General features: G+C 45.0%; 1 protein-coding gene and 1 pseudogene across 10 annotated transcripts in view; both read left to right on the forward strand.

Annotated features, from left to right (window-relative positions):
- The first annotated feature begins 4855 nt into the window (after positions 1–4855).
- On the forward strand, positions 4856–5420 carry LOC100523020 (cytochrome c pseudogene; annotated as a pseudogene).
- A 10733-nt stretch (positions 5421–16153) lies between these two features.
- Positions 16154–22080, forward strand: part of VPS53 (VPS53 subunit of GARP complex) — a 147274-nt gene continuing 141347 nt past the window's right edge. For 8 of the 10 annotated variants that reach the window (XR_014821526.1, XR_014821527.1, XR_014821528.1 and 5 more), the window contains exons 1-2: positions 16154–16348; positions 18444–18524. Coding sequence is in view for 3 of the 10 variants with exons in the window: in XM_003131813.5 (XP_003131861.1) it covers positions 16262–16348; positions 18444–18524 (168 nt within the window). In the remaining 7 variants the exon portion in view is untranslated. Of the gene's footprint in view, positions 16483–18443; positions 18525–22080 lie in introns of all 10 variants that reach the window. The other 2 variants (XM_021067533.2, XM_084985494.1) reach the window with 1 other exon arrangement.

The following is a 22080-nucleotide window of genomic DNA, read 5'->3' on the forward strand; positions in this document are numbered from 1 at the left end:
TTTCTTGGAAACAGGACCATGAGTTTTCATTTTGTTTCCTAAGTTAGGCCTGGCATATTGCATGTGCTCAAGAAATGTTTGATTTTTTTTTTTTTTTTTTTTTTTTTGCTTTTTCTTAGGGCCACACCCGTGGCACATTTAAGTTCCCAGGCTAGGGTCGAATGAGAGCTGCAGCTGCTGGCCTGCACCACAGCCACAGCGACTCGGGACCCAAACCATGTCTGCAGCCTACACCACAGCTCACAGCAAAGCTGGATCCTTAACCCACTGAGCAAGGCCAGGGATCAAACCAGCATCCTCATGGATACCAGGTGGGTTCGTTCCTGTTGAGCCACAACGGGAACGCTGATAGGTCTTAAAGCTAAGGCTTATAGTGCTGTGTGCCAAGTACTATATCCAGCATTTTACATGCTTTAGCTCATTGGCTCCTCATGAAAAAGCTGTTATCCTCACTCTCTGACTGTGTGTGTGTGTGTGTGTCTGTCTGTAAAATGGGACCCAAAGCAACTAAAGTATTGTCCAAGGTTACACTGCTGGTAGCAGAGTCAGGATATGAATCCAGTACTTTCTGGTCGTCAAGGTCAATGTGCTTAATGACTATTCTGCCTTCAAATTTGATAATCGAAGAGAGAGTCCATGATTCTTTTTTGCACTGTGGTTTCTGATTAATAACCACTGTTCCTAATTGCTCACAAATATAAATGTGTGGGGTGGAGTTTATGGGCTCTGATATTGCTATTATTAACACTGTTTTATATCTATATATAATTTTACAATTTTTCACAGCACCTTCCTGTATATTATCTCATTTGATTCTCAGAATGACTTGGGTAGATGAACGTATTATTTTCATTTTATAGATGAAGCAACTTAGGTGCAAATGGTAAACTGAATTGCCACCCGGAGAAGTGGCAAGTCTCAAATTAGAACCCGGGACTCCTGATTCATGTTTCCAGGGTGATTGCAATTACTTCATGCTGTAGGGTTGGGATTTAAGGAGGTTTTAATTATGCTTCCTTGGTGAGTTTCAGGAATGAAGTTTGGGTTCCTAGGTGTTAAGCCTCATTTATCAAATCAGAGTCACACCCCTTAAAGGGGAATTAAGGAAGCTCCCAGCTTGGGAGGGCCCTGTGGGATTTCTCAGAGGTTTCTTCTGCCACTGAGGTTTTTTGGTCCCCATCTTGCTTTTCAGTCCCATCTCTCCCACTACTTAGATGCCAGTCTGGATACCACTGGGGACAGGATACACGACCCTCCCCATGTCTGCCTTCCGGTTTCTGCAGCCTTAAATTGAAAATACCGTATTTAGGGATCCCATTATGGCTTATGGGTATGAACCCGACTAGTATCCATGAGGACGCGGGTTCGATCCCCGGCCTCAGTCAGTGGGTTAAGGATCAGGCGTTGCCGTGAGCCTTGGTGTAGGTCACAGACGCGGCTGAGATCTGGCGTTGCTGTGGCTGTGGTGTAGGCCGGCTGCTGCAGCTCTGAATCAACCCTTAGCCTGGGAACCTCCATATGCTGCCAGGTTCAGCCCTAAAAAGACAAAAAAATGAAACATAAGGAACAAAAACACCACGTGATCAATAGGGCCTTTACCTGGTATTTGCATACATGTTTCCCCTCCAGACGGAATGCTCCTGATGGGCAGATGGGCCCCTTCTATCCAGGAAGCAGCCACGGCCTCCAGCACTGGAGTTTGGATTAGAGGACCCGGGCGCCAATTCTGGTTCTGCTCCTCAGAAGCTGTGTGATGAGCAGACAACGACTTACCCTCCCCTGTGAAATGGGGGTTCTTTGACCTACCTCACAGGGTAGCTGTGAGAATTAGGTGAGATCTTTTCTTTTTTTTCCTTTCTCTGTCTGCGCCTGTGGCAGGTGGCAGTTCCTGGGCCAGGGATCGAACGGACGCCACAGCAGAACCCTGGGCCGCTGCAGTGACAGCGCTGGATTCTTAACCCACTGAGCCACAGAGGAACGCCGAGATCTTTTCAAAAATAACAAACTATGTGCAGGGCAGAGGCCAGGGATTGTTGTTCTAGGTTTCCCTGTAGCACAGGGACTTGTTGTTCGGCTTCTCAATAAAAATCTATTGGACTGAAGATGCCCTGGGCCTGGCCTTAGCCGGATTCCAGGCTGCAACTTCCTCACTTTGATCCTGGCCTCTTTGCAAAGCAAACTCTGAGTCTGAGAAGCACGGTCACACCCCTAGCACATGGCTTCTGCAAACAGTGACCACAGCTGCACAGCACAGGGAAGTCATTGCTTTTGTACACAGTGATAATGACCCCTGTCAATAAAAACCATAATTTACACAAAGAGCTGATTATATAATGCTTGCCTTTGTGTATTGCTCTATGTTTTTCAATGTCCTCTCATATATGTGTTTCCTTAGCTATAAATGCAAAAATTTGCTTGTTTGCCAATGGCCGCACCTAGCTAAAAGTAGAGTGAGCGCTAAACTCAAGCTTAAGAAAATATTCAAGGACGTTGAACCATTAAGGAAATTACCTTTGAAATGATTTTAGTACCAGCAAGCTGTGAACAAATTCAGCTGCCGTCCTAAACTGTTAGTGTCTTCGTGTCTCAAACGCAGTTCCATAAAAGGTTTATTTTGCTCACTCTGCTTAACTAAACTCAGATGATATCTTTTTTCTCTCTCTCTCTCTTTTTTTTTTTTTTTTTTTGGTTTCTGGTCATAAAAGTGATATTTTAAAAAGTAAAACACTCTCTGTATGGAAAATAATATATCAGATTATTAACATTTTAGTAGAATTCTTCTCAGTCTTCTTTGTATGCATCAATTATGTATTTTATTGAGCTCATGATCATAAGCATTTTCAATGTTAAAATTTTCACAAACCTCATTTTTAATAAGTCAAAAGTGATTTGGTATTTAATTAGTGTGGATTATCTTTCAAAGTAGGTTTTCACTGTTTTTTGTTTGTTTGTTTTATGTTTTGGCCTCCCCGAGGCATATGGAGTTCCTGGGCCAGGAAACAGATCCGAGTCACAGGTTTTTGTGTGTGTTTTGGGGGGGCTGCACCTGAGGCATATGGAAGTTTACGCCACAGCCACAGCAATGCCAGATCTGAGCCCTGTCTGCAAGCTACACCACAGCTTATGGCAACAATGGATCCTTAACCCACTGAGTGGGACCAGGGATCAAACCTCATGGATACTAGTCGGGCTTTTTACCACTGAGCCACAACAGGAACTGCCTGAGTCACAGTTGTGATCTAAGCTGCAGCTGTAGCACTGCCAGATCCTTAACCCACTGTGCCAGGCCAGGGATTGAACCTGTGTCGCAGTGCTCCCAAGATGCTGCTGATCCCATTGCACCACAGTGGGAACTCCTTCCCTGGTTTTAAAAGGAAATATTTTTTTTTATAATATGATTTTATTTTATTTTTTTGGTAGTATGTGGAAGTCTCCGGGCCAGGGATTGAACCTGCACCACAGCAGTGACAACACTGGATCCTCAACCTGCTGAGCCACCAGGGAACTCCTTGAAAGGAAATCTTAACTGAGGGCAAAAGTAGGTTTGTTCATGGACACAGCTTGGCACACAAACATAGACAAGGCCTTCATCTTTTCTGGTAACTTTATCCTTAAAAATATTAAGATTCCCATTGTTGGAGTTCCTGTTGTGGCTTAGAGGTAACAAACCCGATAGGTATCCCTGAGGATGCAGGTTCGACCCCTGACCCCGCTCAGTGGGTTAAGGATCTGGCGTTGCTGTGAGCTTCGGTATAGGTCACAGACCTGGCTCCAATCTGGCATTACTGTGGCGGTGGCGTAGACGGCAGCGGCAGGTCTGACTCATCCCCTAGCCTGGGAACTTCCATATGCCACAGGTGTGACCCTAAAAAAAGAAAGAAGATTCCCATCTTTACTAGAGCTCAGTTTCTGTTTTTAAGTGGCATCATAATATCTATAGAAACCCAAGCTTCCATTTAAATTTTGGGGTTTTTCTTTTTATAGGCTGAGCACTACTCATCTATGTAGTAAACTGCAATTATGTAGGCACTTGGTCTATAAGACATGAATGAAGGAAAAGCATTGCTGTGAAGCTAAGGCAGTGGTGTCTGGGGCCAGCCCCAGCCAGTTGCAACCCCAAGAGTTAATTCCTGCTCCGCCAGATTTGCAGGTGAACACCTAGATGGCCAGAAACCAAGAACCACGCAGAGAAAGCTGATTAGTTGCAAAGACTTACTTAAAAAGTTGCCCTTGGGAAGGGAACGTCATCCTACATAGCAACAAGAACCTCAGTCCCAGGCATATTAGCACAGGCTTACATGGCAGCTGAGGGTCACTGTGACTGAGCTATGAATGGTCAGACTGGCTCAACTGTTGGGGTAACAGCCAGGCTGAAACCTCTGCCCTGCAGGCAGAGCGCATTCCCGTGTTGCCAGGTAACATGATGGCACTGCCTAGCAGAGGTCTGTGAAGGATGTGGAAGATGTTAAATAATATTCACGTAAGACGAAGGACAGGAAGCACTTTCCAGTCAAGCGTCTGCCACTTTCCTTCTTTTGGGTTTTTGGTTCGCTGTGCCCTCATGCAGTGTTTGTGGCTGGATTTGTTTGCCCTCGTACGTCGTCTTCTGCAAATACCTCGTCCACCCAACCGGCCGCTGTCTAACATTGACAGTTGTGGTCCTGGCCAATAGAACAGCAGAAACCTTCAAGAAAGATTTTAACATTGGAAAGGAAGAGAAATAGCTATCACTGTTTTTCAAACAGTACAGCAATTTACTGAGAAAAACTATGAAAATCAACTGAGATATAGAATAAAATAGTTGAGGCAAGGTGGTTGGATACAAAATCAGCATACAAAAATAAATCAATAAATGGCTTTTCTATAAGGCAGCAAAGAACAATCAGAAACGGTAATAGACATAGGTGCAGACCCGCGTGTCCTTGGACCTAGAAAGCGGGACATCTGGCCTGCGAGTGGCCACTTGTCTGTTGAGCTCGGCAAAAGAACGATTTTAAAATGGGTGATGTTGAGAAGGGCAAGAAGGTCTTTGTTCAGAAGGGTGCCCAGTGCCACACTGTAGAAAAGGGAGGCAAGCACAAGACGGGACCAAACCTCCATGGTCTGTTTGGGCAGAAGACAGGTCAGGCTCCTGGATTCACTTACACAGATGCCAACAAGCACAAAGGCATCCCCTGGGGAGAGGAGACACTGCTGGAACACTTGGAGAATCCCAAGAAGTACATCCCTGGAACGAAAATGGTCTTCGCTGGCATTAAGACGGAGGGAGAAAGGGACGACTTGGTAGCTTGTCTCAAAAAAGCTACTCCTGAGTAAAAGTTGGCCACCGCCCTGTTCATTACAAGACCGACATGTGTCATGACTTTTATGTGTGTACCATATTTAAACTGATCTCATACACTGGACTTCAGAATTCGGAATGTTTCTGTTGGATGGTCCTGATTTAAATACGGTTGGTTGGTGGCTAAATGAATGCGGTCAGCTTTTTGGATTTTAGTAGTAATTCCAGCTGCACGAGTACTGGCGCTGCCTTCCCCTCCTACAGAGATGGTTAAACGTGCGTGTGGAGTGTTCAACTTTTCAGGAAAATGGTGACTACCTTCTCAGAACCTATAGGAGACTGGTTTCACATTTAGATTTCTATAACTGGTTGTACGAATATATTTAAATACTGAGACGATCCCTTTGCTATCTCATAGAACAGAGCAAGATTCTCCTGTGTTTCAAGTTGTGTTCAACTAGCCTGGTAAGGCACGAGCTGAAGAGAAACTGACAGTGTCCCCTTTAGCTTTTTGATCTTAACTATGCCAATTTCATTAAAATCATCTGGATCTAAAATGCTGCCTTTTACTTATTGAAAGGCATTTTAGCGAGGTTTATGTACAGCATTAAGTAAAGAATATTTAGCATTTCTCACATTTTGTAGATGATCTTTAAAATCAGATGCTTTTAAAATTCAGTGTGACAAGATATGTTAGCAAACTTCATGTGTGAATTCTTACAAGGTCAGGCTGTTAGAATTCAGGATTGTCTTTTAAATAGGTATTCACAAACACAACTGTAGAACTACCGGATGTGTGTGATTGATAATGGCGCTTTTGCCAACTCATGGAAGGTTTAAATTAGGGGAGCTGTACCATCAGCACAGATTTGTAAATTATCTGCTCATAAAGCTTAAGAATTAAAAGCAAAATCACAGATCAAAAAAAAAAAAAAAAAAGGTAATAGAGGAATTCTCTGGTGGCCTAGTGGTTAAGGATCTGGCGTTGTCACTGCTATGGCTTGGGTCACTGCTGTGGCTCAGGTTTGATCCCTGGCCCAGGAACTTCCATATGCCACGTGAGTGGCCAAAAAAGGGGGGGGGTAATAGAAAAAGGGAACCATTTACAATATGTTTTTTAATTTGTACAATCACCAGTTTTAGACCTAATAAGAAATATGCAAGACCTATATGAAGCCACAAACCTTTACTAAATAAATGGGGAACATGGCCTAAAGATTCAATATTGTAAACGTGTCAGATTTCCCCAAATTGATCTCTAAACTCAATACAATTCCAGTCAAAATCCCAGCATGTTTTTAATGGACTCCATAAGCTCTTTCTAAAGCTCACGTGAATTAGAAAGTACGTGCAAGAATGGCTAAAAAGTGTTTGAATAAAGAACACCAGTACGAGGAGGGGAAGGAGGGAATTTACAATATAGCAAAACATTTTAGACATTATTATAATTGAAATGGTGTAGAAGAAACAGATCAACGGAACAAAACAGAGTTCTGAACCGGATCCATTAAATTTAATCTATGGCAAACATATCATACTTGTGAGGAAAGAAAGGGCTATATAAGAAAACCATAGAAACTACTAGCCTTCCTTTGGAAAAAATTAAACTAGTTGAGGGAGTTCCCATTGTGGCTCAGTGGGTTAAGGACATGACGTTGTCTCTGTGAGGATGCAAGTTCAATCCCCAGCCTCGCTCAGTGGGTTAAAGATCCTGTATTGCTGCAAGCTATGGCATAGGTTGCAGGTGCTGCTTGGATGTAGTATTGCTATGGCTGTGGCGTAGGCCTCTGCTGTAGCTCTGATTCAGCCCCTAACCCAGGCACTTCCGCATGCCACATGTGCAGCTGTAAAAAGAAACAATAAAATAAGGTGAAGAGTGTCACCGCAGGGTTCATGTCCACCCAGAAACTCCAAATGTGACTTGTTTGGAAATGGGGTTTTTGCAGATTTCATTACAGCAAGGATTGAGGTGAGCTCGTACTGGATTGTGGTGGGTCCTACATCCAATGAGAGTGTTCTTACAAGGGACAGAGAAGGACACGGGCCCAGGGGAGAGGCCCAGGGGAGATGGAGGGAGAGACTGGAATGAGGGGCCTGTGAGGCAAGGAAGTCCAAGGACTGCTGGCGGCCACCAGAAGCCGGGGGACAGGCATGGGAGGCCTGCTCCTCAGAGCCCCCCCAGAAGGACTCAATCCTGCCAACACCTTGATTTCAGACTGCAAGCCTCCAGAACAGGGAGAAAATACATTTCTGTTGTCATGATGCACCCAGCACTGGGAAACTAACACAACGCCCTGCTACACAACAAACACAAACAAAGCAACACTCTAAACGCATTAGAAGAAAAATGTGGGGAGTTCCCGTCGTGGCGCAGTGGTTAACGAATCCGACTAGGAACCATGAGGTTGCGGGTTCGGTCCCTGCCCTTGCTCAGTGGGTTAATGATCCGGCGTTGCCGTGAGCTGTGGTGTAGGTTGCAGACTCGGATCCCGAGTTGCTGTGGCTCTGGCGTAGGCCAGTGGCTACAGCTCCGATTCGACCCCTAGCCTGGGAACCTCCATATGCCGTGGGAGCGGCCCAAGAAATAGCAAAAAGACCAAAAAAAAAAAAAAAAAAAAAAAAAGTGAACAATATTTTTATAATTCACCTGCTCAAGAAAGCTTTCCCCCAACAAGACATAAAACCCAGATGTCATATAGAAAAGGACTAATTGATTTGTGTGTGTATGTGTGTGTATGTGTATATATATATATATATATATATATATATATTTTTTTTTTTTTTTGCTTGCTTTTTAGGGCCACACCCTCAGCATATGGAGGTTCCCAGGCTAGGGGTCGAATTGGAGCTGTAGCTGCCGGCCTATGCCGGAGCCACAGCAACGTGGCATCCAAGCCACATCTGCGACCTACACCATAGCTCACAGCAACGCCGGATCTTTAACCCACTGAGTGAGGCCAGGGATCGAACCTGTGTCCTCTCGGATACCAGTCAGATTCGTTTCCACTGAGCCACGATGGGAACTCCAAAAATGCATTTCACAGATTTTTCAGTGTTCCCGTTGTGGCTCAGTGGAACATCATAGCTGAGCTAAGTCTACCTTAATTAAACATGCTTAGGACACATACATTAGCCTATAGTTGTGCAAAATCGTCTAACGCAAAGCTTGTTTTATAATAGAAGAGTTGAATATCTTATGTAATTTATTGAAAACTGTGCTGAAGGTGAAACAGAGTGGTTGTGCGTCAACTGTGTACCCTCCCGATTGCCTGGCTGCCGGGGAGCTGCAGCTGGCTGCCCGCACCCAGCATCATGAGGGAGTAAGTAGCACCCAGCACCCCTAGCCTGAGAAAAAGATCAGAATGCAGAATTCTAAGTACGGTTTCCACTGAATGCGTACGGCTTTCACACTACCATGAATAGAACAGTTGTAAATCGAACCATTGCCAGTCAAGTTGGAGACTGTCTGACATAAAATATTTTATGGTATGGTCAAACTATGGAATACCATTTAGCCTCTAAAAGGAGAGGCAGACCAAAATTCAGAGAAAGGTCTCCAGAATACACTGGAAATTTAAAGGGGAAAGAACAAGTCACTGAGCAATAAGCCCAATGAGATATAACTTAATTTAAAAGGAAAAAACTGTAAATGTGATTGGTACAGGTGCCGCGACATGATCCCGCCAAGATGGGTGTGGAAAGAAAACATCAAGAGTGGCACGTGGGGAGAGAAGTGTGTATGGTCGTGTGCTGGTTTTGTGTCTGTGGGGTGAAGTGAACTAAGAATGACTTTTACATTTTCCTACGTTGTATGAGTTGTTGCAATAAAAACGATTCATTATTTATTACGTGAATATAAAGGAAAGGAAAAACACAATAAGCACCCAGAAAAGAATGGCTCTAATTGTTCAACCTGCTTGGCTTTCTGTGGAACATTGTTCAGTGCAAGCGTATGAGGATTTTGAAACCTACAGTTAGAAAGTTGATAAAGCAAGAAAAGCTCGCTGCCCTGAACAATACACAAACGGTAATGTTTTAAAAACTATGACATTCATATAACATACTTTGGGGGGGGCGGCCGTCATTTTTCTAAAGTGAAAGTGTCACATCAGCTCTTGGAAGCAATGGCTTCCTGCCTGCAGAATGGCCCTGGCATGGGGAGAAACTTGAGCGTATCAGACGCATGAGTCAATGGCAGCTCCATGATAGTGATTGTACGAGTTCATGTCAATTTTATAAAAAGGGTTTCTGTTTGTCGTAAGGTGTAAGGCTGGCACCCACGGGGTGGTCCCTTTGGCTGGTGTAATGATCACTTGGTTGAATAAGTGAAGGAATTACGGATTCTGCACCTGATGGAGTCAACAGGGAAGGGTCCCGATGTAAGAGCATCCGGGACTACACGCATGACTGAATGCGAGCTGTGACCGTGGGAACAGGGGAGCTGCCGAAGCGAGCTGAAGGTTATAATTGCCTTAGCAAGGACGGGCACGCACGGAGAGCCAGAGTACCAGTCAAAACGAACTGGGTGTCCAGGATATGGGAACATTCAGATCATCAGGTCAAGAACGAACGCCGGTGTCCAGGACGTTCAGAAAATTCTGGAATGCAGGGCAGCAAAAGAACCTGTCATCATGAAAAGGCGTGCGCTAAAAATAGTCCATAAAGGAGCACCAAAGACATTTGGAACAAAATTTAATGCAGAAATTAAACTGTATTCTTCCACGACAAGTTGGCCTGGGGAGCTTCTGCCACTCAGTGAAAACAGGATCTAAGTGTCACTGTGCTTGAAGGCCCCTGGGGGCATTGGAAATTTGTAGAGGGTATTTTTGGTTGTCCCAATGCTGAGGGAAGGGGTTATGCTACTGGCAATTAGTGGGTAAAGTGAGGTGATGCAGACATTCTGTGTTTTTTTTGGTTGTTGTTTTGTTTTGTTTTTGGTTTTTTGTCTTTTTAGGGCTGCACCTGTGGCATATGGAGGTTCCCAGGCCAGGGGTCGAATCTGAGCTACAGCAGGCCGCCTACACCACAGCCACAGCAACATGGGATCCTTAACCCACTGAGTGAGGCCAGGGATCGAACCTGCATCCTCATGGATACTAGTCGGGATCGTTAACCACTGAGCCATGACGGGAGCTCCTGTGTGCGTTTTTTGTAAGAAGTTTCATAAAAAGCCCAGCTCTTCAGGTGAAGGACGCTATGGAGAGGCCTCTTAATGGACGAAAGACACTATCTTGATCGAATAAAATAACATGCGCTGCACAATGTCTACTCAATTTATCATCGTACAGCTACTTGAAAAATAATGAAACCGGTTGCAAATCTATAGGCTATCGGAGACTCCTTTTAACAGAGTCAGAGTAAAACAGTACATTAGCAGAGACACATGAAATGTAGAAGCCTCTCTGGGTCTCATTAACAAAGGCTGTTCAAATTACTTTGTATTTTCATCCTATATACTTACAATTTTTTTCTTTTTTTGCACAAAGAAAAATGTTATGAAGATTCCTCTTTTGGAGGGTTATGTTTTTTTTTTTTTTTTCCATTTTATTCCAATGTGTCCTCAGAAATGTAGCTGAAAACTCCCCTATAATGCAGTTCCCATCGTGGCGCAGTGATGAACGAATCCGACTAGGAACTATGAGGTTGCAGGTTCGATCCCTGGTTGCAGGTTCGAAGTGGGTTAAGGATCCGGCATTGCCGTGAGCTGTGGTGTAGGTTGCAGATGTGGCTCGGATCCCGAGTTGCTGCGGCTGTGGTGTAGGCCAGTGGCTACAGCTCCGATTCAACCCCTAGCCTGGGAACCTTCATATGCCATAGGAGCGGCCCAAGAAATGGCAAAAAGACAAAAAACAAAAAAACTCCCCTATTGACTGTCATGGTACTTTGCTCATCCATCCTCTTGCCACTGCCTATTAAAGGAGAGGGCCTCCAAGGCTGTTGTTGTTAAGTGTTAGAGACAGAATTTATGTCTCATTTGGTGAAAGTTCAAGGTAGAAAATACTTTTTTTTTTTTTTGTCGTTTTGTCTTTTGTTGTTGTTGTTGCTGTTATTGCTATTTCTTGGGCCAGGCTAGGGGTCCAATCGGAGCTGTAGCCACCGGCCTACACCAGAACCACAGCAATGCGGGATCCGAGCCGCGTCTGCAACCTACACCACAGCTCACGGCAACGCTGGATCGTTAACCCACTGAGCAAGGGCGGGGACCGAACCCGCAACCTCATGGTTCCTAGTCGGATTCGTTAACCACTGCGCCACGACGGGAACTCCAGAAAATACATTTTCTATGATACTTTGTCATCAGCTGTACCCTATTTCATAACAGAAAGTTGTTTTTAAAAAGCCCAGTTCATTTGTGAGAATACCACTTGCTCCTGTTTTCATATCCACATTTTTCATATCTGTACACTTCCATGTGTTATGTACCTGCCTTTCCAGGCTTCCTCCTTCTATTAAAACTCTTTCTCCCTTTGCTTATTATGAACCATCTAGCCTGTTATTACTTATCATTTTTTTGTCTTTTTAGGGCTACCCTCTCGGCATATGGAAGTTCTCAGGCTAGGGTGGAATCGGAGCTGCAGCTGCCAGCCTACACCACAGCCACAGCAACTCCAGATCTGAGCCTCAACTTCGACCTACAGGTTTCGGTAATGCTGGATCCTTAACCCACTGAGTAAGGCCAGGGACCGAACCTGCATCCTCATGGATGCTGGTCAGATTTGTTTCCTCTGAGCCATGATGGGAACTCTCTGTTATTGTTTATCTTTTAACACAGTTTTCTTCACCTATATCTCTGCTCTTTTATCTTCCTACCCTTTTGTACTGTACAACTCTCTTAAACCCAAACTTTCACTATTAGCATCTTCTCTGCAAAGAGGAAGAGGGGAGATAATGCAGTTGGGAGCTTCAGCGTGAGGCATGGTTTGAGTCACGGGGGGATGCAACTGGGAATTGACAGTGGATTTTTAGAAGGACCATCAGTAGAAACTGGACAGCACGAATTTGTACTGGAGATGGTCACCCTGGTTTCATGACTCTTTAAGACAAGGTGGGCCACTCAGAAGCACAGAAAACAAAAATAAGGGGACTAGGGCTGGTGACGGGGATAGTGAAGCTTGTCCTGTCGCTTCTCTGCTTATGATCCTTCAAAGGCTCCCCATCCCGTGGCACAACCTTCAAGGCCCCTGCCCCCCACCTTGCACTGCCTACTTCTTCAGCCTATTCCTGTTCTAGTCTCCCCTTGGCTTTCAAAGTCCCATCACCCTGGCCAATTTCTTCCATCCTCATGGCTTTTGCATCTACTGTTCCTTTTGTCTGCCATCCCCTCTTCACATCCCCACCCTTTGCTTCATCTTAAAAACCACTTCCAGGGAGTTCCCATCGTGGCTCAATGGTTAACGAACCCGACCAGCATCCATGAGGACACGGGTTCCATCCCTGGCCCCGACCAGTGGGTTAAGGATCCGGCATTGCTATGAGCTGTGGTGTAGCTTGCAGACATGGCTCAGATCCCGAGTTGCTGTTGCTGTGGTGTAGGCCGGCAGCTGTGGCTCCAATTGGACCCCTAGCCTGGGAACCTCCATATGCTGCAGGTTCGGACTTAAAAGACAAAAAGAAAAAAAAATCACTTCCTGACTTGCTAAATCCAATCAGAGCACTCTATCAATATAGTTTTTCAACATATGCTTTACTTGTCTTTCATGAGACCTTTCACGATTCTTTATCTGATGAATACTCTTTTCATACCTGGAAATAGCTCTGTGGAGGCAGGCACTTGGTCTGTTTTGTCTGTTGCTAAATTCCCCGCACCTGGATTAGTGCCTGTCACCAGCAGGAACATTCATTAATGTTATTGGATGAATGAATGAAGGGCAGGAAGAGGTCGTTATGGGAACTTGGGCACGTTTTTGTTAGTTTTTTTTTTGTTTTTGTTTTTTTTTTTGGTCTTTTTAGGGCCGCACCCGCGGCATATGGAGGTTTCCAGGCTAGGAGTCAAATTGGAGCTGTAGCTGCCGGCCTACACCACAGCCACAGCAACACAGGATCCGAGCCACCTCTGCAACCTACACCACAGCTCACGGCAAAGCCAGGTCCTTAACCCACTAAGAGAGGCCAGGGATGGAACCTGCATCCTCATGGATGATCGTTGGGTTCATTACGACGGGACCTCCCTGTTTTTGTTAGCTTTTAACTACATCTCCATTTTCTCGTCTGTGAAGAATCATAACTACCAACCTCAGAACTGCCATGTGGATTAAGAGAGACAATGTATACTTAGCATGGTGCCTGGCATATGGTCAGGGCTAGGAAACACGAGTTGGTATTATGATCATTAAAAATAAGCTCTATGAGCAACCAGAATGCTCATATATTGCCGGTATGGAATGCAAAAATGATACAGTCTGCTTTGGAAAACAGTTGACCAGTTTCTTATAAAATTAAATACAGGCTTACCATACAACCCAGCACTCCCACTTCTGGATATTTAACCAAGTGAAGTGAAAACTTATGTTCATACAAACACCTGCCCATGAATGTTTATTGCAGCTTTATTCATAATTGCCCCAAAATAGAAACAGCCCAGATGTCCTTCAACCAGGGAATGGGTAAACAAACTGTGGTTTATCCAGATAGAGGAATACGCTCGGCAAGAAGAAATAAACTAGTGATACTGCAACAATAAGGGATGAAATGCAATTGCTTTATAAGTGAAAGAAACTAGACTCAAAAGGAGACATATTGTATGATTCCATTTATACAACATTCTGGAAAAGTCAAACTATCAGGACAGAAATCTGGTCAGTGGCTGCCAGGGGATGGGGTGGGGCATGAGAGAATTGGGGGGATGGTGAAACTGTCCTAGGACTTGATGGTGATGGTGATTAAATGACTATATGCATTTATTACAACTCAGATGTTATAAGCTAAATGGGTGAATTTTACTGTATATATTTCTTACCATAAAAAATTTTTAAAAAATCCAAGATAGATAATTATCTTTTCTTTTTTATTTTTATTTATTTATTATTTATTTATTTGTCTTTTGTCTTTTTAGGGCCGCATCTGCAGCATATGGAGGTTCCCAGGCTAGGGGTCAAATCGGAGCTGTTGCTGCCAGCCTATGTCAGAGCCACAGCAATGCCAGATCCGAGCCGTGTCTGTGACCTACACCACAGCTCACGGCAACACTGGATCCTTAATCCACTGAGTGAGGCCAGGGATCAAACCCACAACCTCATGGTTCCTAGTCGGATTGGTTTCTGCTGCGCCATGACAGGAACTTCTCTTTTCTTTTTTAAAAAAGGCATTTATATTTCTTTTTCTTTTTCAAAAAGGCATTTACATTTCTTTTTCTTTTTTCTTTTTGGTCTTTTTAGGGCCATACCCATGGCATATGGAGGTTCCCAGGCTATGGGTCGAATCGGAGCTGTAGCTGCCAGCCTACGCCAGAGCCACAGCAACAGCAGATCCTAGCCACGTCTGCAACCTACACCACAACTCACAGCAACACTGGATCCTCAACCCACTGAGCAAGGCCAGGGATTAAACCTTTGTCCTCATGGATACTAGTCAGGCTCATTAACCACTGAGCCTTGACGAGAAATCCAAAAGGTATTCATATTTCTGATTACAAGAGTGCTACGAGCTCGTAGACATTTGGGGAAAATATGCAAAAAATATGTTCCATCACATGCAGAAAAGTTGCAGTTCCTTGCTGTCATTTTTCTAGGCATAAAACACACACACACACACACACACACACACGCAAACTGCGACCATGCCATACATTTTGGCTTCCTGAAATATATTATGCACATGTTTCCACATAGTTAAATATTTTTAAAACTGTGATTTTGAGTCAATACTATTCTATTATATAACCAATTTGTACTTTTAAGACTTCCTTTATTGTTAGAAATTATATTGCTTCCATCTTTTCTTCACTACAGTTTTGATTTTAAAAAAAGCAGCAGCAGCAGCAGCTCATTGGGGCCAAAGAGTTTCATAATGTTTAACTGGTAAAACAGCTCCTTCTTTGGCTGCAAATATCTCATTGTTTTAAGTGTCTAGAAGAAAAGTTGGTTCCACAGGGTGACCTGACCTCTTTTTTTTCTTGTGGCGCATAAGGGCTAGACACCCTCATATTACATGTGTTACTAGCTTAAATTTGCAGAGCACTTTTAGTATTTAATTCCTGCCCCATACTTGCAAGGCAAACAAGGCCAAAATCACACAGCTCATCAGACTTCGACTCCACATACTGAATCTCAAAGTCATTATTTTCGCAGCTGTGGGGCACTGCCTAATCATCTGGCTCTTTCCCGGCACCCCCCACTCCGCCCCCGCAGGAAGTTGCAGGCACCTCCAGAAAGCTTCCCCGGAGGCTTGGAACACGGGGAACTTAACTCTGTCAAGTGGCGCTGTCCCAGCCTACAAACTGTCCTTGGCAACATCGCCACTTACCAGCTGGGGTCATTTCTCCCCCGATGGCTGGGGGAACCCCTACTGCCCCTGAGCAAAGGGGCCCTGGGAGCAGAAGGATCGCCGGCTCCGAGGCCCGTGAGGGTTGCTGTCGTTCGATGGCGACGCAGCGGGGGGATCACCCTCCCTGGGGTGTCCTGCCGAGCTAGCCGGGCCCTCTCAGCTCCAGGGCATGAATGAGGGGCGCGCCTTCGGTGAGGTGTAGAGGGTCCCCACTAGCTTAAAGAGAGCTGAGCGCAAGCGGGGGCCGCCGGGCTGACTACAAGGATGCCCCGGGAGGTGACAGCAATGCCTCCTCCCGGCGACCAGAGGTCAGTCCTCCGCTATCCCAGAGTGCCCCGCACTCCGGAAGTGCCTGGCTTCCCGGAAGTGCCCGGCTGGCTGACAGAGTTCAGCCTCTCCCGGGCGCTGCCGGCGGAAGGTTGCCGCTCCGAGGCTTGAGTGGCCTCTGAGGTCCGGCTGCAGGTTGGGGTGGGCGTTGGGAGGGAGCAGGGCGGCGGGATGATGGAGGAGGAGGAACTGGAATTCGTGGAGGAGCTGGAAGCCGTGCTGCAGCTCACCCCAGACGTGCAGCTCGCCATCGAGCAGGTGAGCGTTCCGCCCCCTGAGGGGAGGAGAGTGCGGAGGCCGGGGCCGCTCTGGGGGTGGGACCTGGGGTGCAACGCTGAGAGTGCGGTTTTTGGACCGGGACGCGGGAGCCAGGCTCCGAAGGGAAAGGAAAGGTCTGTGGGAGGTGGTCATGGGAAGCGGTTTCTGAATTTACAGAAGGGAGGGAGTCTTTTCTAGGCCCTGCTTGTCTTTGGAGAGTGGGGCGTTCTGGTGGATTTGGGTAAAGGAGCTGTGCTTCTTGAAAGGATGCACCTAGAAGAAGGGACCTCAAGGGTAGCAGCTTTGGGGGGGGGATTATTGTAGGGCTTTTTAAAAATTCATCAGGCTGTTGTCTCACTGTTCCAGATTCTCCATCTAGCCCCATGTGAGTGATTCAGAATTGAGGGGAGCGAGTAATTTCTATTTCTGAAGCATATTGCAAAGGAGAAAGAAAATACTAAAAAAAAAAATAAAAAATAAAAAAAACAACCCTTTTACCATACTGAAATGGTTGAGAACTTCTGCTGTTGACTATTTTGGGTTAGCTTGCAGAATATTCCCAGGAGACCTTTCTTCCCTGCAGGGACGCTTTAGTTGACTAGATTATGTTTTCAAGTTTATTGAGTTTTTAAGAAGGATGATATTAGAAATCATCCTGATCCCTTTATCGCTCCTGTTAAGGGGAGAAGAATCTCCCTTAAAGGAGTTGGTGCAGGAGATTTAAGAAAAGGAGGGTTGTGCCGCATTTAATGACCACTGGAGAGTTTTTCCAAGGTAAAAGATTACTACTTCCATTACTAATAGTTTTAGTGAGCATTAATATTTGCTTTTGGTCTGCTGCTGAACTGTGTAATTTGTTTATATTGTCCTACTTATAGATTTTTGGATGTATGTTTTTCTTGGGGTGATTGGATTACTCATCTAAAGCACATTTGGCGCATCCTGAGGATGCCGAGCCACGGGCAAAGGCTTTGGTATTCAAGCCGCATTGCTCCCCACCCACCACCATCTGCCAGAAAGAGACAAACCTTTCATTTGCTTTCCACCTTTTTGGACCTAGGCTCCAATAAAAGAAACAAATAATGCAGTTAGTTATTGTTTGACAAGGGTTTTATTTTATCTTATTTATTTTTATTTACTTATTTTTTTTTTGCTTTTTTAGGGCTGCACCCACAGGCATATGGAGGTTCCCAGGCTTGGGGTCAAATCCAAGCGGTGTCTGCAACCTACACCACAGCTCACAGCAACACCAGATCCTTAACCCACTGCTCGAGGCCAGGGATCGAACCTGTGTCCTCACAGATGCTAGATAGATTCATTTCCACTGCACCACGATGGGAACTATTATCTTAATTATTTATTTATTGGCTGCACCTGTGACATGTGGAAGTTCCCAGGCTGAGGATCAAACCCACACCCCTTCAGTGACAATACCAGGTCCTTAAACCACTGTGCTTTAGTGGGAACTCCGGCAAGGGTTTTAGAAGAGCACATTTTTTTCTTATTGAGTTCTAGCATAGGTTTCTCCGATAAGCAGAATTTGCTTCCCAGAATAACTATCTTCAGCTGGTGCAATCCAGTACCCAGGGTTCACTGGACTGCTTTTCTAATCCAACTTGTTATGTGTTCCTCAAATTGCAGCTGTTTGCAGGGAGTTAGCTCTGTTTCTCGAAAGGCTGAGTTCTTTCTTCTGTCAAAGGGATGGACAGTCCCTGAATGCCAGCACTCCATTTCCTGACACTGTCTGAAGCATAAAAATCACTTTGGGAGTTTCCACTGTGGCACAGTGGGTTAAGGATCTGGTGTTGTCACTAAAAGGTTCTGGTTGCTCCTGTGGCACAGATTCAGTCCCTGGCCCAGGAAATTCCACATACCTCAGGCACAGCCAAAAAATAAATAAATAAATAAAATAAAGAGGTGGGTGAAAAGAAAAGATTTAGTTTCCTAGATATTTTATTGAGCATGTGTTGTGTGTTAAGCCTTATAAAGTGGAAAAAGATATGGTTTTCAAAAAACTTACCAACCAACAGGGAGGAAAGAAATAATCTGTAAAGCAAGACATAAAGATGACAGTGGTTTTTCGTTCTTTTTTAAGGTATTTCCAAGCCAGGATCCTCTAGATCGAGCAGATTTCAATGCTGTGGAGTATATCAACACCCTGTTCCCAACGGAGCAAGTAAGTGTAGAGTTTCTTTCCCACAATGGCGTCTGACTGACCCTGAGTATTAATGATTAGATTATGTATTATCCTACATAATCTAAGGGACCTCAATAAACAAGTGAGAATTAAATTCAAATCAGACTTGTTTGTAACTAGCTTGGGGAGGGTAGCTAATACCAAATACTGTCGTTGTGTTAGTGTCGAATTCTTTGTATAGTGAGCATATTGTTAGAAGTTGTAGGAGTTCCTGCTGTGGCACCAGGATGCAGGTTTGCTCCCTCAGCTGACTCAGTGGGTTACAGGATCTGGCATTGCCCCAGCTGCAGTGTAGGTCAAAACTTCAGCTTGGATCTGTTCCCTGGCCCAGGAACCCCTTGTGCTGCAGGCGGCCAAAAAAGAAAGAAATTGTACTCTTAGGTTGAAAGAGTCCCACCCCCCACCTTTCATATTTTCTGTAGTAAATCTGGAATTGGAATAGATTCTTAAAGATTTTTTTAAGTAAAGATAATTACAGAAGTTTCAAAATATAAGAAATAACATTTCAAACACAATTCACATTTCATACAATATTAGGTTGGATGGCTTTAAATTTCCCACATTTACCATTTTATTTTATTTTTTTATTTTTTTGTCTTGTTGTTGTTGTTTTTGTTGTTGGTATTTCTTGGGCCGCTCCTGCGGCATATGGAGGTTCCCAGGCTAGGGGTCGAATCGGAGCTGTAGCCACCGGCCTACGCCAGAGCCACAGCAACGCGGGATCCGAGCCGCGTCTGCAACCTACACCACAGCTCACAGCAACGCCGGATCGTCAATCCACTGAGCAAGGGCAGGGACCGAACCCGCAACCTCATGGTTCCTAGTCGGATTCGTTAACTCCCTACCATTTTACATATATATATTTTGTTTGTTTTGTTCTGTTGTTTTAGGGCTGCACTTGCGGCATATGGAGAGTCCCAGGGTAGGGGTCGAATTGGAGTTGCAGTTGCTAGCCTACACTACAGCCACAGCAACATGTGATCCAAGCCACCTCTGCCACCTACACCACAGCTCATGGCAACGCCAGATCCTTAACCCACTGAGTGAGGCCAGGGATCGAACCTGCATCCTCATGGATACTAGTCAGATTTGTTTCCACTGAGCCATGATGGGAACTCCATTTTTTTTTTTTTTTTTTTTTTTGTCTTTGTTGTTGTTGTTGTTATTGTTGCTATTTCTTGGGCCGCTCCCGCGGCATATGGAGGTTCCCAGGCTAGGGGTTGAATCGGAGCTGTAGCCTCCGGCCTATGCCAGAGCCACAGCAATGTGGGATCCGAGCCGCGTCTGCAACCTACACCACAGCTCACGGCAACACCGGATCGTTAACCCACTGAGCAAGGGCAGGGACCGAACCCGCAACCTCATGGTTCCTAGTCGGATTCGTTAACCACTGCGCCACGACAGGAACTCCGGGAACTCCATATTTTTTAATCAGTATGTACCTACACTGTTTCTTTTCTTTTTTTCTTTTTGGGCACACTTGCAGTATGTGGAAGTTCCCAGGCCAGGGATTGAACGTGTGCTGCAGTTGCAACCTGTGTCACAGTTTTGGCAGTGCCAGAATCTTAACCCACGGTGCCACAGGGGAACTTCCGGAAAGGATTTTTTAAATGTAATAGGGGAAAATGAGAGTGAGGTAGGCCAGATAAACTTGGAGGTGGAAAGCTCCCTTTACTCCTGTTTCAAGATGTCACTTTCATACTTTGTGTTTTGTTTTGTTTTTCTGGGTGATTTGCCTCTACAGATGGATTTTTTTTTCCCTTACAAAATTGGTTTTTGGGTGTTTAGGTGAGAAGTAGACCAGGATCAGAAGCAGCAGAATTGGGAGAAGGTCAGCTAGAGGTCTGCTTGGTGTTTCATTTATTAATTCAGGGAAAGTTCAGGGCACCGGGCCAGGCAGTAGGAATACAGAGACGAATGAGACCCGGTCTGTGCTCCTGAAGGGTACGGGCACACCTTATTTTATTGCAGGTCACTTTGTCGTTCTGGACAGACACTGCCTTTTTTAAAATAAATTTACCGGTTTTTATAAATTGATATTTTTTATATATTTGGCAGCTGATGGTTAGCTTTTTTCCAGCAATAAAGTATTTTTGTTTATTTATTTTTGATTTAACTTTATTTTAATGGTCATGTCAAGAATCTGCTATTTACTTGGGTACTGAGTGGAGTGATTATTTCAATTTTATTTTATTTTATTTATTTATTTTTTTCCCCGCTGTACAGCATGGGGATCGAGTTGCTGTTATATGTATATATTTTTTTCCCCACCCTTTGTTCTGTTACAATGTGAGTATCTAGACATAGTGCTCAATGCTACTCAGCAGAATCTCCTTGTAAAGCTATTCCAAGTTGTATCTGATAACCCCAAGCAATGAAATGTTTTTAAGTTAAGGTATGGATATTGTTTTTTGAGACATAATGCTATCATGGCATGCTTAACAGACCACAGTATCGTAAATAGCACTGTAATTTTTTTAACATCAGTTTTATATTCCCTTGGAAACCAAAAAATTTTACATACAGGTGGCTTTATTGCGACCCTCACTTCTTTGTGGTGACTTGGAACTGAACCCACTGTGTGTCTGAAGTCTGTACATGATCAAACGCAGGGGTAGCGGGGTGGGGGACAGTGGCGAGTGCCCTCCAAGAGGTGTGTCATGGTTCAGTGAGCAACAAAGCAACAGTTCTTGCCAGGAAAAATCAAAACCTCAGAGAGGAGGCAGCCCTGCCGCTAAGTCTTAAAGGAATCATTCATTCATTTAGTCGAACTCAGCAGTTATTCAATAAGTGTCCACCGAGTGCCAGGCACTTTCAGAAACGAGAGGAATGGTGAACGTGACGGGGGAGTTCCTGGTCTCATGGAGTCTGGTGTGCGGAAGAAAACAACTGGCCGGTAAACACGAAGGGAGTTCCCGTTATGGCTCAGTGGTTAATGAACTAGGAACCACGAGGATGCGGGTTCGATTCCCAGCCCTGCTCAGTGGGTTAAGGATCTGGTGTTGCTGTGAGCTGTGGTGTAGGTCACAGACTTGGCTTGGATCGCGTGTTACTGTGGCTGTGGTGCAGGCCAGCAGCTGCAGCTCCGATTCAACCCCCAGCCTGGAAACTTCCATATGCTGCGGGTGCAGCCCTAAAAAAAGAAAAAAAAAACCCCTGCAAAACCCCCCACATAAATACGAAGTTACCAGGTTTGGTTGATGCTCCAGTGAAAAGCAAGTGAAGTGATCGAGAGTGACAGCACTGGGGGGTTCCCTTAGCTGGCAGGCAGGGAATGGCTCCCCTTTAAGCTAAGGCCTGCTGCCCGTGAAAGGGGCAGGTTGGTGGCAGGCTGGCAGAGCGCTGTTCCAGGCAGATTGAGCCACTCGGTAAATCTTCCAGGCCGACAGGGGAAAGAAGGTCTTTCTACACACAGGGCCAGTGCTCGGAGATGGGAAACAGAGAGTGCACGGAGTGTAGCCTCCCAGGGGATGAGGCAGGAGGGCTGGCAGCGCAAGGGTCCAGAAGCAACTAGGTCCTCTAGGCTTGGGGTCTC

The sequence above is a fragment of the Sus scrofa genome, chromosome 12 (assembly GCF_054392235.1).
Source record: "Sus scrofa isolate SSC_HxYL_T2T_F1_AM1 chromosome 12, Sscrofa_HxYL_maternal_Yorkshire_Landrace_v2.0, whole genome shotgun sequence".
In the NCBI taxonomy this organism is placed as follows: Eukaryota; Metazoa; Chordata; class Mammalia; order Artiodactyla; family Suidae; genus Sus; species Sus scrofa.